Source organism: Manis pentadactyla, chromosome 4, assembly GCF_030020395.1.
Source record: "Manis pentadactyla isolate mManPen7 chromosome 4, mManPen7.hap1, whole genome shotgun sequence".
In the NCBI taxonomy this organism is placed as follows: Eukaryota; Metazoa; Chordata; class Mammalia; order Pholidota; family Manidae; genus Manis; species Manis pentadactyla.
In genome coordinates, this window is record NC_080022.1 from 50,464,949 (window position 1) to 50,480,555 (window position 15,607).

Below are 15,607 nucleotides of genomic sequence, written 5' to 3' on the forward strand. Positions count from 1 at the left end.
TTTTAAGTAAGTAAATAGGGGGAGAAATATGCTGGCTAGCAGTTAGCAACATATTCCACATTATTCTTACAGATAAGAAATGTGAGCTGGCCAGAGTCAAGACTAGGAATCAAGTCTCAAGTTCAGTGCCTTTTCCCCTATATATTAGTCATTTCTACCTTTCTCTTTCCCACTGGGAGAAATAAACTGCATTTATATAAACACTTTGTTTTCACATTTTTTGTTAGTATAAGATATAACATAGCTATTTAGATCTTTGATAAGCATAACACGATCCATGATATCACACTGAGTGTTTTAAAAATAACAGCCATAAACAAGTCACTTGATTTTTTTTTATTAGCCTATGAATCCTTGCTACTAGTCATGCAGCATTTCTGAGAGATGCCAGTCACTTAAAATAAAAATAATTTTTGGGGTCAGTTTGGCTTTTTCAATATTGAAACTAGCTTGCAGTCCCCATAACCATCTGGGGACACAGGAATTTTTTCCACAAATACTTATCAAGTACTTAACAATGTACAGGGTGCTCTGTAAATTGCAATAGAGTGGACATGGGAAGCTTGGATTTTGGCCTCAGAGTGCTTACCTCCCGATGGATGACAAGATTAGAAAACCAGCAGCTGTATTACTGTGATAGGAAGAACATGGTGTGTGGTAAGGACAGGGGCATCCTGATGGGGAACTGCTGTGGTATTTGGTGCTGCTGATGTTCAAACAAGCATACAATTCACCCCCATTCTCAAATAGAGCACCTTCTAAAAGTAAGTATGCAAAATGAAGCAACAGCAAACAAGTCATGCTTTTAGATAACCAAGTACTGAGGGATTAAGACACAAAATGTAAGCATGAGGCTAAAGCCTCCACTCCTTATGGGTCAGAAGTACACACACACACATACACACACACACACACACACACACACGAAGTCTGGACACACACACACACACATGGAGTCTGGACACACACACACACACACACACACACACACACACATGGAGTCTGGACACACACACACACAGAGTCTGGAAGTAAAATTGTCCTGATACTGAAAATGTACTTAAGATATGCTGAAACAATAGCCAAATAAACCAGAGATTTATTGTGCAGCTTTCAAAGACTCATGCCAGTTTCTGTTTGGGGAGGTAGTCAGAAGTTTATATGCTCTATAAACCACTCTAAGTCCATGATCCTCATGGCCCAAACAGGGAGTCTGCCCTGAGTGGTGGAACATCTGAGGGTCTGTAGTTAACAGTATCTCCCAGTTGGGCCAAGAAAAATATACTGCAGAGAATTATGAGAATTAAGATCACCTTCCAGGAAGCTGAGGTCACCAGGAAAGGTTGGAGGAGCATAGAGTCATAGACAATAATAGAGGAGGAAGGAAAAGGCAGTGAAATGTGAAGGCACAGCTATCACTAGATTGCAGGGCCTGGTGGGGCAGGAACCACATCTTCACTGTTCCTGCCTGTGTCCCACACCTTATGCCTGGAGTAAGGAAAGCACTCAGCTCAGAATTTGTTGCACAAATACATGGATGCATGGATTTGGTTGAAGGTACATGGAAAGGTTGGGAATAAAAGGGAGTTATTTCCAAGCCTGTGTGTAATGATAATATAATATTCAAGTACATGTATTTGGCATCATGTTGGGAGATGCATAGTATGCTGAATAAGTGCTCAATAGATATTTGTTTCATTTTTAAGTAAGACTTCTACCTGATAGGCATTAAGAAAAATACTGAGCTAAAACAGATTTGATTCCATTTTTATAGAATATTTCCTGTAGTATTAAACACTCTTCTGTCTAAACTAAAGATCTGAAGAAGGAATATTCCCTGGTGCTTCCTCACTACCAGAGCAAAGACCCCCCCTATACCCAAGTGATTGGTTTCTTCAGCTTTCTTGTATCTGCAAACTCTTTTGCCTCTTAGGAGAGCTTTTAACTCAGGCGTAGAACCTGCTGGTGCTCCTTTCAGTAGAGCTGAATCTAATTTGTCTTTTCTGGTTTAGAGCAATTGAATCATCTCAGGAAAATGAGAAGCAATTAAGTACCTGTTGCTAACAAAGTGCTGAAATAATCTGCTAACAGACGCAAGGTGTTTGTTTATTATCAGAGTATGTCGTTTGAAAAAACGTTACATTGCCTTTCTAAAATAAGAACTGCCAGCACTGATCTTCCCACCCAGGCATCAGAGACTCAACAAGTACCACCTTTGAGGAGCACTGAAAAGAGAAGGAAGAGGGCTTGTGAACATTGGTCAAGGTTAGCTCAAGTGCCAGTACCCGGCCTGATGGGAAACATCGCCGATGGGGTTTGAAGGAACTGGATAGTAAATAGGAAAAGCAGCTTTTGAGCAAAGGCCCTTTAAGTCCCTGTTCAGGAAATTATTAAATTCATTAGCCAGATACTTACAACCAGCTATTACTGCCCAGCCAAAGGAAAAAACAGTGCCAGCAAATGTTTTAAAACTACAACTAAACAAAAGTCAGGAAGCGTGTAATTAAAACTGTACCTTTATTGTATTGTAAAGAGTTTCACTATGACATGGAAAATATTTAAAGGAGAAGGCTGTTTAGCTAATTTGTCTGCAAGTGAACTGCTTAGTGGAAAACTATCCTAAATTAACTCTAAGGCCACCCACCGAGCAAACCTCATAAAAGACCATGGCTGCTCAGCTTGGTTCTGTGTAACCATTCAATAATTACTAGATAAATGCATAACTAAAGCTCTATTACACTAATAATTTGGACTGAGATAGATGTGTGGGACACCCTGCTGGGTTAATTTGTTATCCCCAAAGCAAACTTCTAAAGAGAGCTCTTCTGCCAGAATCGTGTTAATATGCTGTCCCAAGGAGGACAGGTTAGAGCAGTCAGACCAATTGGCTCCTTAATCTCTTAAAGAGGCAAACGCCCCCAGGGTGAGTGCCCGAGAGAAGAACAGAGTGATGAACCACGTGGACCTAGATTTAAACTCATCCTGGTCAAAGAAGCTGTTTCTCCTTGGAGTTCTTACCCCTTTGTCTCTCTATACCTCTCCCCATCTCCCCGCCTTCTCTTTCTCCCTCGCCCCCCACCCCACCCCCACACACACCAGAGACCCACAGACGCGGACCCGATGAAGCCCCGGTGTCTTTGAAATCCTCTCATTGCCAAGACTTCCTGGTATCTCTTGTACTATTAATCACGTCGTCAGATAAATCCCCAGCAGTTCGTTCTTTCTGGTTTAGCTTCATAGATTGTTGAATCCATGTTTAGACTCATTTTTTTTTCCCTTTTTTCAGAGTAGAATAAAAAGGTCAATATCAGACTTATATTTCCTTGTTATGTAGAATGTTTTCTTCTGTCACAAACATACAACACACACACACACATAATTGCTGTTTTAAATATGAAGCTCACATTTAAGCTTCAGTGCTGGGTTTCAACCTCCCCTATTGACAGAACCATAAATCATGTTAAAGTTAAGTGAATTACTGTACCGTGGAACCGTAGCTTTAACATTGTTTATGTAGGATCAGCTTATCATCCATGTAGGCAAAGGAAGGTAAGCCCTGGTATTTGAAATGGGAATGTGCAGTCCTATTAATATGGTTTCAATATCACAGAGAGTCACCCATTTTAGGCCGCATCCCTTGTATTGTTGAAACTAGTGTATTTAATCACATGTATGAAATGTTTTTAAGATGTGTATTTCTGCAGGAAATTTACATTCGTCATTTGCCATTTCATCTTATGAAATGGTGGTTGCTTTTTTTCCCCTAAACAATTCCTTTTTCTTGTGTGCAAAACCCATGTAAGGAACATCAGAGGTGCCAGGTTGTAATACAATAATAAGAGACCTATGAGCAAAAAATTCTTTGAGAGAAACCATTTGACCTTTGAAAAATAATTCAAATGAAAGCAGCAGAGTGCAGTGGGAACAGCATGGGCAGTGTGGAGTGAGCCACAGTTGAGCTCAAATCCTGACGGCCCCTTGGGATCTGTGAATGCTTGTGCAATTCACTTATCCTCTTACCTGCCTTTTTCTCCCACCCTTCCTAGGAGGAGGAAGTGAAATTGATTCTTAGTAAGTATGTTACTAAATGTTAATTATCTCTCAGATTCCCTTTATCCCCATATCCTTATTTGGTTTCTTTGTATGTGGTCCTCTTAAGAGGATTCTCCCTTCATTCCTCACTCCTCATCCCCAGTTCTCTTTTCCTACTTGTTTTTGTGGGGCCAGAAGGAATGTGAGTTTCTCCTATGCATACAAGCAGAGATGTGGTCTCAGAGAAGTAAACAAGCTTGGTTACCCCATCCCATCATTCTTACACAGTTGGAAGAACAGGGGAATCTCCCCAGTGGGGCAAGTGGCCTTTTCCCATGATGGGTAGACCTTAGCCATAGTGGAGATGTCAGTTGGCCTGGTCTTCTATTCAGGCATGACTCTTGCTAACAAGCACTTCTGTTGTTTACAAGAGTCTGTTGTTCACAAGAGTCAATTTAGCAAATAATTATTGAGCACTTATCATCTGCTAAGCACTGTGCTAGGCCCTAATGAACAAACCAGACAAGCTGGTCTGACCCTACAGTCTAGCAGACAGACATTAAACAAATTGTTATTACTATGGTGAGATTAACAAGGGGGAATTCAAGAAAGGAATATTATGTACAGGTATTTAGAATATTTGTGAGGATTTGAATTTATTTGCGTCTGTTGGTATGAGTCCCTTTTACTGGCATGCATTCTGAATTTAGAAAACCTTGGCATCCCTAAGGAATATCTCTAAATTTTCATGAGTCTCCTCCCAATTCCTGAATACCATTATAAGAGTTGTTGAGTTGCTGCATACTCAGTAATGTGCAGAAGATAGGTTAATAAGGACTCTTTCAAGTGAAATATACTTAAAAGTGAAAGAAACCCAACCAAAGTGCTTAACCATCCCTCTACTTCCCTAAAAGAAAATCATGGATTTGTGCATGTAACTGAAAAGCCAGGGGTTTATGGCTTCAGGTAGAGCTGGATCCAGAGGCTCACATGAAACCTTCAGAAATCTATTTATCTCTTTCTTTCTCTCAGCTCTTCTGTCCTCTCTGTGAACCTCAGTGAGATCCTTCTGTCCTGATTTTTAGGCAAAGTCTCCTCAGACTGTGGCACTGTTGATGTGAGCAGCTCTCAGCTTAATTCCCACTGATTTAACAATCTTAAGGGAAAGAGAATGGCTTTTTTAAAAAAAGATCTAGGAAAGGTCCTACTTCTGGATGCTCATGGCTCTGATTGGCCTGGTTTGGGTCATTTGCTCACTTTTCAAATAATCCTTATATTTAAAAGAGAATGAATGGTGTTTCTGGTTGGTGTGTTGGGTACATACCTATCCACAGAGCTGAGGGTAGGGTTAAGTCCATCCTAACCACATCAATTGAGGCTGAGGGAAGGGAAGGTACCCAAGAAAACATGAGTGCAGTGTTTCTAGAGGAAAGGGGGAATGACCACGAGGCAGGCTGAACTAAGAGCTGACCACTGCAGGAGATCCAAGCAAACCTGTGCTGAGTGCTGGGCACCGGGCTCAGCTTTCTCCCTACCCAGGTGATTCATTCCTGCAGGTCAGGCTTGCAGAGCACAAGTCAATTCCAGGTCTTAGTAAAGTGACTGCTAGACTCACAGTCTAACATGCTATCTGACACACAGTAGGTTCTCAATACACACTCTTAAAATGAGTAAACCCATTATGTACTAGAATTACTAGAATTTTTACAGATGAAAGACCTAGAGGAAAGAGAATTGTAATCCTCAGAGAAATATTTTAAATTAGTGCTGTATTACCCAATTTATAGATAAGGAAATGCAAGCCCAGATTCATTAAGTAACTGTGCCTAGATTAACATAGGGAATGAATGATTTCAGACCTAGAGTAGTCCAGCTCAGAAACCCACACAAGACTTATAATTTCTATTTTCCAGTAGAGGAACCTGGGAGGCTGATGCAGTTAGTTGATACCCAACCTGGGATAGAAACTTGATCCCCTGACTTCAAACACGGGGCTGATTTTGCTCATACTTCATGCCCTTGTGAAATCTTCCAAAAGTAGGAATAAATCATTAAATCCTATGGGGTAAATTCATGAAGATAGAATGAATTCAGGAGGCTACATTGAAAGTAACATATGCTTTAGTAATCATGTTGCTGAGAAATAGGGCCTTAACCTGCAAGGTATCCCTGACAGTTGGGCAGGCCTCAAATCAACCTGTGCCTCCATGTTCGTCTGGGATTCTTTTGTTTACTTGCTCACTTTTTGCCTTTTTTTCTTCTAAATGTCAGCAAAGACCTGCAAACAGCCCAGGGCCCAGCACTTGGTAATCTGTCACAGGCTGGAGCAACTCAGCCCATCTTACTTTTTGCAATTCTCCTCTGCAGGACTGTAGTTTGGAATTCCAGTGGTCTTCCAACAAGTGATTAGAGGATTTGCTGCTTATTTCTGTTAACCTCTATTATCATCCAGTCTATCGTGGTGGTTTTTTCCTTAGATATTTTGGGTTGTGTTTTATTCTTCATCTCTTGTCTCAGAGTATTGCTTGCATATTACTCAGCAGCTCAAGTTCCCTTCATGGAACCAAATTCTTGTCAACTTTGCTTATTAAATAGTCACTCTTCATATTTCCAATAATCACAGCTGTTGCGTGGTTGAATGCTTTCCGCATTAGCCATCATGACAGCGTAGGCAATTAGCACACAAATGTAGTGTATTCAAGAAGAGGTCCTATCAGGACCTAGAAGGCTGGGACTGTATCCCACAGCTTGAACCAACACACTTAGAGCCTCTAAAACGCTAAATATTACAGCCTTCCCAAAATGAAGGCATCTTAGAGAGTGAATGTACATAAACCCTATAAATTACTATCTCAGAAACATGTAAAAAAATAATTTCTTTTAAAAGGCACATGCTCCCTTGTTTCAGATTTTTAAAATTTCAGTATTATTACTATTTATCAGTTGTACTGAGTTAATTGTAAATGTAATCCCAGAGACTGAATACCACTAGAATTTAAAACTACATGAACTTCAGCAATTGTGTAGTTCAAACTCCTCATTTTGCAGATGAAAGGCCTAGAGGAAAGAGAATCTGCTCACATTTATAAGCCAGGTTGTGGCAGAAATAAAACTAAAACCCAAGTCTCTTTATCTAATTAGAAAATCTTCCTTAAAAGTACTCTAAATCTTCTAAAAAACTTCTTTTTTAACATTTAGCGTGTATTAGATCTCTAATAAGCAACTCTCAATAACTAACATGATGGGCCTTTCAAAGGAAATGATGGAGGTTTCCATTGTATTTAGGTTTGAGGAGTTCATGAGGAGGCTGTGCTTAGATTCTGGGTAGGTCAGAAGAGTGCCTGAGTAGCAGGGGTCTGCATGGTAGAAGGGGAGGGCAGTATGGATGCTCAAGGATTGTAAATCTAAACTAAAAATTGAGAGTCTAGAGGGAGACAGCCGGTAAGTTCTAGCTTAAGTGTCAGTGCCTGAGATGTAAGCAAAGGTAGGGATTCAAAGTCTGTTTGGCCAAAACAGCCTTTAGAGGTCATGATACCTATGGTTTCTATGATATCTATTATATCTGTGGTATCATCTATGACTGTCAGATCCAGATTGTTGATATTGCTGCTTTGCCTTTGCATTTTGTAGTTTATGGTATTTTTTCAAGACCCTCATGTCATATGCATACCGATAGTACATACTCTCTCATCAGTGTTTATGCATTCATTTCTTCAAGAGACAGTTTGTAACAGATACTTCTTACTCTTTACTTACCATTCTTTCCTCTGTATACTCTACCATCAGAACAGCTCGTAGCACAGAGGAGCAAATTTCAATTTATTCATTTCTCATCCCCTTCCTTATCTATAGTAGTAGTATCAATAAAAGAAGCTATTTATTGATCACAACCATATGGTCAGAAACTATACTGTGTGCCAGATAGATAGGTAGATAGACAGACAGACATAGATATACACACATATACATATAGTCTCCTTTGATCCTAACAATGAATCTATGAAGTATTATTAGCCCCATTATACAGATGGCAAAACTGAGTCATAAGCCCAGAAACTTATGAAGCATAGCTAGTAAGTGAAAGAGCTGAAATTTAAATCTATGTCTGACTCCAAAGCCCATGGTCCTCATATTGCACCTCTCTACTTTTTCAACTATGTGTTTAACTTGAAATGATACATACACAGGTATGGGAAAACAGCACAGACGGGGGCATATGAAATGATGGTTAAGAGGGCCAGTCAGAGAGCTTGGGGTGGGGTGGAGGACAGGCGAGCATGGGTGAAGATGGTCAGAATGTATAAACTCCCAGTAGAGAGAAAAAGAGCAACAAGTTAGAGGAGATACAGAAGACAAGCAGATTGCTTGTAAAGGTTTAAAAAAGCGAGGCTTCTGCAGAAAGGATGGCTAGAACAAGGACTTGGTTTGGTAGGGAAGGGGTGGAATGAGCAGGGATTTACAGGTGCTGCACTCAAGCAGAACATGGCAGGTGCTTGGAGAGTGAGCAGAAATGATGTGGGTTTACACCAGGGGCTGGCACACTATGGCCCATGAGTCAAATCCAGTATTCTGCCTGTTTTTGAAAATAAAATTTTATTGTAACACTGCCACACTCATTGTGTCTGTAATATCTGTGGCCGCTCTGGCACTGTTGTAGCAGAGTTGAGTAATTGCAACAGAGACCAGGAGGCCTGCAAAGTTGAAACTGTTTACTCTCTGGCTTCTCCAGAAAATGTTTGTCAGCCCCTGGTCTAGACTAAGCCTGGGTCTTTGAACAAGAAAGGTCTTTAAGTAGCTAAAATTCATCTAAATAAAAATTTTTAAGGACCTTGGTCTTTCTCTCTGTTTTTCTTCTCGGGTAGAGGGGTCTGTATTTTCTAGAAGAAACTGTAATTTGATTTGCAACCTGAAGATCCCCTTAACGCAAATGCAATAGAATAAATCGACCACCTTGGAAATGTGTAGCATAAACTTACTTTGGTAGCAATAATATAAAACTACTGGTGTTTTTCAAGTCATCATGCAATGTCATGCATTTCTCTCATTTAACAAATCCAGGTCCTTTGATTTGCAACTCAGTGATGTTAAAGGTATATCCTGTATGTTTTGAAAACCTTGGCTTGCCTTGAGTCAAAGGTTTATTACTTAGAAGAGGCTCCACCTCCTCAAGTTTTGAGAACCATTGCCAACGCCCCTTTCCTTGTTTCTTTGTTAAACTAAATCCCATAACTCCAAACTTCTACGCTTTCATAAATGGCAGGTCTGACTCATGCATGATTTATTAATGATAGCTATGGACCACTAAGATAGATTCCTCAGCTTTAGGCAGGTTATAATGGAGTCATACACTGTGGTTTTGAATTTCTGAGGAAGCACAGTACATAGTAGTTGACAAATAATTCGAGTTCCCTTTGCCTTATGGAAAGCTTTATTTTCTTAAGTGTGATCTTTTTCTCCCACTTTCTTCTCCTTATAGAGGTCTGCCTTGTTAAAATCTTTACCTATAAATATGAGTAGGCAGGAGTTCTCAATGCCACCTTTTACTCTGCGGAAATGGTTCTTTTTGTCTGCAGAACATCTTTCTGCTAAAGACAAATGAGTAGCTTTTTCTTGTAATGATGCTGACAGAGACTCTCCCTTGTTGCCATTAACTTAGCATTGATTAATGGTAAGACTGTGAAGTTTTGCAAATGCCAGGACTTGGGAGAGATCCTTCGTTCTGTGAGTGAAGAAGGCTGCCTGCAATGCTGTCTTAAGAGTCGACTGCACCTGAAGGAGGGTCAGGTTTCATTGTTCACACTGCTCTCTCGATGGCTCTTCTTCAGAGCCTCCCACAGAAGAGAAACTAGGATTTAAGGGCTGGTGCTGGAAAGCAAAAGCTAACATGAAAAGAATTCAAATCTCTGTCCACTCTACAAGAATCTTCAATGGTTCGTGGACAAGGAATAAAGCAAATAAAGCAATGTCAGGGTTAAATACAATAACATATTTCAACTCGTGAAATTTTGGTTTGAGATAAAATATGGGAGGGTTATTAGAATTTTTGGAGGCCAAGTTTGGGCAAAACCACTAGAAATGGTAAGGAGGGATTACTTCCTTCTATCTCTTTACCTTTCCTGAGACTTACAGAAGAGTGAAATACAAGTTTCCAAATCTATCTGGCCATGACTTCCTGTTATCATCTTCTTTGAGCTACAATATATGCTTATGAGGCCTCCTCCTATGGTGGACTCGCAGACCACAGGGGTCACTTGTGGGAGCATATGAGTCTGTGAACATACAGAATAATACAGTAACAACCTTGACCTTCTCTGTCCTCAGTCTTAATTCTACTCTAAAGGAGGAAACATTTTTACATTAAAAAACACATATTCAGTTGTGTTGGCATTTTTAACTTTTTCTCTTTCAAACTAACACCCAGACAATCTTTTAAAGAACTGGGGGTGGGCAGGTGGTTTATAAACAAGTAAACCAACCTGCCCGACCTGCTTTCTTCTTTTTAAGTATCCAGTAATATGATCATTTGGTAACAAATATCTGAGCACTTCGCTCTTTGGGAAACTCTAGTTCCCTGTTTCTTGAATTGTGGCTACATTGTTTAGAACTTGTAGGCAGTGCCATTCCAGCCAAAGAAACCTGATCAAATTTCCTTCTTTCCCATTTTATTTTTCTAAACAAGTCTGGTCTCTGATTAAAGTGCAAACCAGTAGTGAGACATATCCAGAGTGGAGTGGTCCAACACTGTGTTGCTCCTGGCCTCGGGTACCGAGAGTGTCAGACCCCAGAAGCAGCCAGTTTTGTAGTGCCTTTTAATATACAAAACTGTATGAACATCAACATGGCTACAGATGGATGCACTGCAATAAACTGTAACCACTTGAGAAAAGCCTTTATTGACTCTCAAGTAAATAATGCACATTTTAAAGGATCTAAATATGCATTTACATAATGTGCTGTAATTTTTTATTGTGTCAACTACTCACACACACACATTCATAAGAGATGTTTTTCTCCATCAAAAATTTGGACTCCTATCATTCTTCGTGCATTGCATTAGCACCATGCCAGACTCAGAATGGTAGTTTCTTCTCTAGGGCTGATCAGGGGTCTCAATATACATTTCATGAATTCTACTGATTGAATTATTGATTCAACCCCAGTGACACTTTCTAAAATGATTTGAGACTACTTACACAAAAATTTAGGCACACATAAACATCTAATCCATGATAAAATAGAGAAAACACAAAATAGGAAAGAAGAAAAAACAAATTTAGAGATTGCTGAAGTCTGAGCTTTAGAGCATCAGAAGAACCAGGTGGGTCTCATTGTCCAGTAGAAGAGTAATACTAGCAGGTTATTAAGAGAAATTGCATATATAAAATAGAACTTTGCAATGTCTGTAACACAACTATTTTTCGTTTGAAGAAATTAAAGCTCAGGATCTTGAATGATTTATATCCAATTCTATAATTAACCAGTGGCTGAACCAGAAAATCCAAGTAGGGGTTGTGAAGGATGACCCTTTGAAATGCAGACTCAGCAATTGTCTAATCTGAAACTACAGGCTAAATGATTTCCTGGTATTAATTAAGAATTAATTGATCCTTGTAAGCCAGTCATTATAGAATCAATCCCATATAGTACCATGTGTTCTTAAGTTTGTGTTAAAATAAATTCTAGGCCACAAGGAACAGATCAATAAATGGTTTTTTAGTAAAATATAATAAAGAAAACTAAGGTTCAAATTTACTTTTACATGTTGAACAACAACAAAGGGGGTTGGCAGGATATTTACTAACAATTAAGGGAGGGATTCCAAAATCCTATTGAATTATTTCCTCCATCAAGTTTCTTTAACTTTTAGCTGCCTGATATTTGCTCAAGTGAATTTTTTCCCTCGGGCAGCATCCTCTATCGGCCATCACAGTTCCATAATCTAACAGTCATTCATCACTTTGCTTTGAGCACCTGAGGCATTGCCTCTGTATCATTCAGGTCTACTTCCCGGGAGCTGTTGACAATGGAGCTGTCACCTTTGTGCTTGACCTGCTGCAGAAGTTGAGTGCATCATTTCATTGCGCACAGTACATTCCCAGCCTTGTTTGGGAAATGCCACATTCCATCCCTCCCTAGAAACTATTCGCTCAGAAGCAGGGTACTGGGTCATAGTTTCCTGCTGCCAGCACAGACGGCCATACCATATTAGATAAAAAAATGTATTTGGTTCCTTAAAGCCAGTGGCACAATTTGCCAAATAAGAGGTGACCAGAGCCATTTTAACTCAGAGACAATAATGGATTCCAAAATTTATCATTCATTGTTTGAAGTCCTAAGTTTTAGCAGTTTTTCTGTAAGCTCCCCAGTTCTTTACAGGTGAAAAAAAAACACAAAATTTGAAGTCTATGTTTATTTGTAAGGTTGTTTTATTAATTTCTGTACCATTCATGTATTAAGTCATTCATTGTACATTCAACAAATATTTACTGAGTGCCAGGCACTGTGCTGGGAATATGACAGTGAGCAAGTAAATGGATGGAAAAACTATTAACTGAAATGGGGAAGACTGGGAGAAGAGCAAATATGAAGGTAGAAGATGACAAGAATCCTGGTTTGAATGGATTATGTTTCAGATGCTCTCAGTTGTATACTGAAGACAGAACTTTGTGTTGGCTCAATATTGTATCCCAAGCTCAGAGTCGGAGCCTAGCAATATTTACTGGAAAAATTAAAGATTGCATGAATGAAAGGGTCCCATCAGGTCATCTTTAAGACATGTCACTTCTACTCCAAACCCACATTTCCACCCTTTAAAAACTACAGATGCCATTCTGAACATCAAAATCCTAGACATTTCAGTCATTGGCGAGAAAATGCCCCAATCCTAAAGATCCTGTAGGGAACCAACAGCCCCTGCCCTGATCAGTGGGGGTGCATACTTTTCCACAGTCCTCAGCCATGCCCATGGGGAGTGGCGGAACACATGGCCTTCATGTTTAGATTGCCCTTCAATTTTATGAGCCTCTTCTTGGTTTGAGGAAAGTTCTTATTCTCCAAAAATGTGGACATTCCTTTGTTTTCTCTCTGCAAGGACTCCTTGAGTTTAAAGATTTAAAGTGCAAAGAGTAAGGAAAGATAAATACTCTGATCTGCTTTTATTTGGGAGATGTTTTCTCTGGCCCTCCTTGAGAAGTCAGAGCTGCTATCTTTGCGTAATTTGGTTCGAGCATCTTCAACCCTTCCCATGTGCTGCTCTTATCTCCAGCAGATCTTATCAATCACCCTTCCAACTCCAGGGCTGAAGTTCTCTCAGAAAGATTATTAAGTACCTCACATAAGTTTTTTAATCTACTGTAATCTTCTTGTACAAATCGTATTTAGCAGGGTTCAAATATAAGGGAGTAATAGTTGTCTGGGTCTTTTATCACTTTTTATGGGCAGAGGTCCAGCAGTGTAGCAGAGGTCACTGCCTCCTCATCCTGTGGGTTCCCCCTGCTCTAACATTTATGCATTTCTAAATTTGGCTTTCAAATGGCAAAAAAAAAAGACTCCATAAGCCTTCCATATGAAGGGAGGCACCCAAGTTACACAGGTTCATTAAGTGATCATTTACTACATACTTCAAAAAATTTCATCCTGAATTAGTCCCTAGAAATTTCCTTGAAAGGGGCATAAGAGCTTTAACAATGAATTATTGTCTGTGGATAGCTCAGCATGAAAGAGGATCCATATGTGCAAACTAGAATTTGTCATATGTAATGTCAGTTAAATCAGGTCTAATCTACCAAATACATTTTTTATTGCTTGCTTCATTAAAAAGGCTCTTAAGGTAATGAATAATCTTCAGCTTCAACAAGGATTATTAATGCCTTTATAACTCATGTCCACTGAAAATAGAAAGACAGCTTGAAACCCTATCCTAATCTAACCTCCATGTTTGTCTTAGAGCCTTAAGGAAGAAAATCCTTCAGACCTATCCTGTGTTAAATTCAGTCACACAAGCTATACTGTGAACGGGGTCAAGAGAAGAAATAAAACAGGAAGTTGAACCAGACTTAGAAGCTGTGATAAAGCAAGGTTTTCTCTTCATAACGCTGATGTTTTCTCTTCCACAGCAAGTCCGCACGCAACACCATCGACTCTTCATTTTCCGACGTCACCCATCATCCAGCAGCCTGGGCCCTACTTCTCACACCCAGCCATCCGCTATCACCCTCAGGAGACGCTGAAAGAGTTTGTCCAACTTGTCTGCCCTGATGCTGGTCAGCAGGCTGGACAGGTGGGGTTCCTCAATGTAAGGAAACCTCTTTTTTTTCAATTCCTTTAGAAATATTGACTGAATGTAAAAATAACAAGGGAAGACCTTATGACCATGTGACATTGTGCTCTAATGTTGTGCTGACTGACTGCAGGCAAATGTCCTATTTATTCTAGATTGTGGGAAAGTTAACTTGCTCTAAGAGTGATTGGCCAGGGTTTAAAAACAGTGTTTGTCTTAAGTTCGCAACTGTCAAGTTTATGGATATAAATCATCTCAAGGGTGAACTCTATAAGCTTCTAAGGTCTGAGGACTGATAATTCCACCTTGCGCATACCAACCCTAGGACTCACACAGTTAACAAAATATAAAGACCAAATCATTTAAAATAATGATTTGGGGTGGTAGGGAGAGTTAGGGAGATGAGGGAGCACAGATGTTTCAGATCAGCTAAGTTGAAATTTTTTAAAAATACAGTCTTCTAACACTTTAGATCAAGTTGACCAGTACTTGAACTCAAGATGCTAGAAGTACAGTTTATTATAGTTTGTTATTTCTGCAACTAGTTATCTTTCCCACTTATCTTTGTATAAAGCTAAACAGCGTTCAATAGCTTCAAATGAAATGTTTTCATTTTTTTTTCAAATAAACCAAATAATCATAATTTGAAATAATACTTCCAATATAGAAGTGATTTTTAAAAATCACAAATTCCATTTCAAATATAGAACGAAATGTTTGCAATGGATAGCTGTATCTCCAGGCCAACAGTAATAATAATGGTAAATAATGACTAGCATAAAGCTAAATGTGATTTTCTTTTTCTCCTAATAACTGCACATGAAGCCACAGATTAGCTATAATTATTATTGCCTAATGTAGAATGTTATATCACCCTGCCCTGTAACTTGATTTCTCCCCTTGCAGAAATACCTGATTTTGCATATCTGAGACAAAACAGGCAGCTTTGACTAATGCATGGTGATGTGTTAGCAGATACGTTTCTGTCTAGACAACAAATCAATATGGTGCCTTTTTTCTTCTTGCCTGTGTATTCATTTGCTTGGCTTATTCTAAAGCATTCACTTATGGACTTTTAGCCCACTCAGAAATAACACACAGGCAAGTTTGCTGGCAAGAAAGCACACCATTCTGATTGTCAGACAAGATAGTCTTTAAGGAACAATACTAAATATGTAAGTGAATGCTGATGAGGGAGCGAGACTGCCTCTGCAGAATTACTAAGCTTACACTTAAAAGCCTAGGACAACAGAATCTCCAACTGCAATTTGATTTGAGACTATAGGCTAAATATAA

At 39.4% G+C, this 15,607-nt stretch overlaps 1 protein-coding gene across 10 annotated transcripts in view; it reads left to right on the top strand.

The window, feature by feature from the left end:
* Positions 1 to 15,607, top strand: part of NFIA (nuclear factor I A) — a 351,544-nt gene that overhangs the window by 280,805 nt on the left and 55,132 nt on the right. For all 10 annotated transcript variants that reach the window (XM_057500256.1, XM_057500257.1, XM_057500255.1 and 7 more), the window contains one exon: positions 14,148 to 14,326. In XM_057500256.1, coding sequence (XP_057356239.1) covers positions 14,148 to 14,326 — 179 coding nt within the window. The remainder of the gene's footprint in view (positions 1 to 14,147; positions 14,327 to 15,607) is intronic.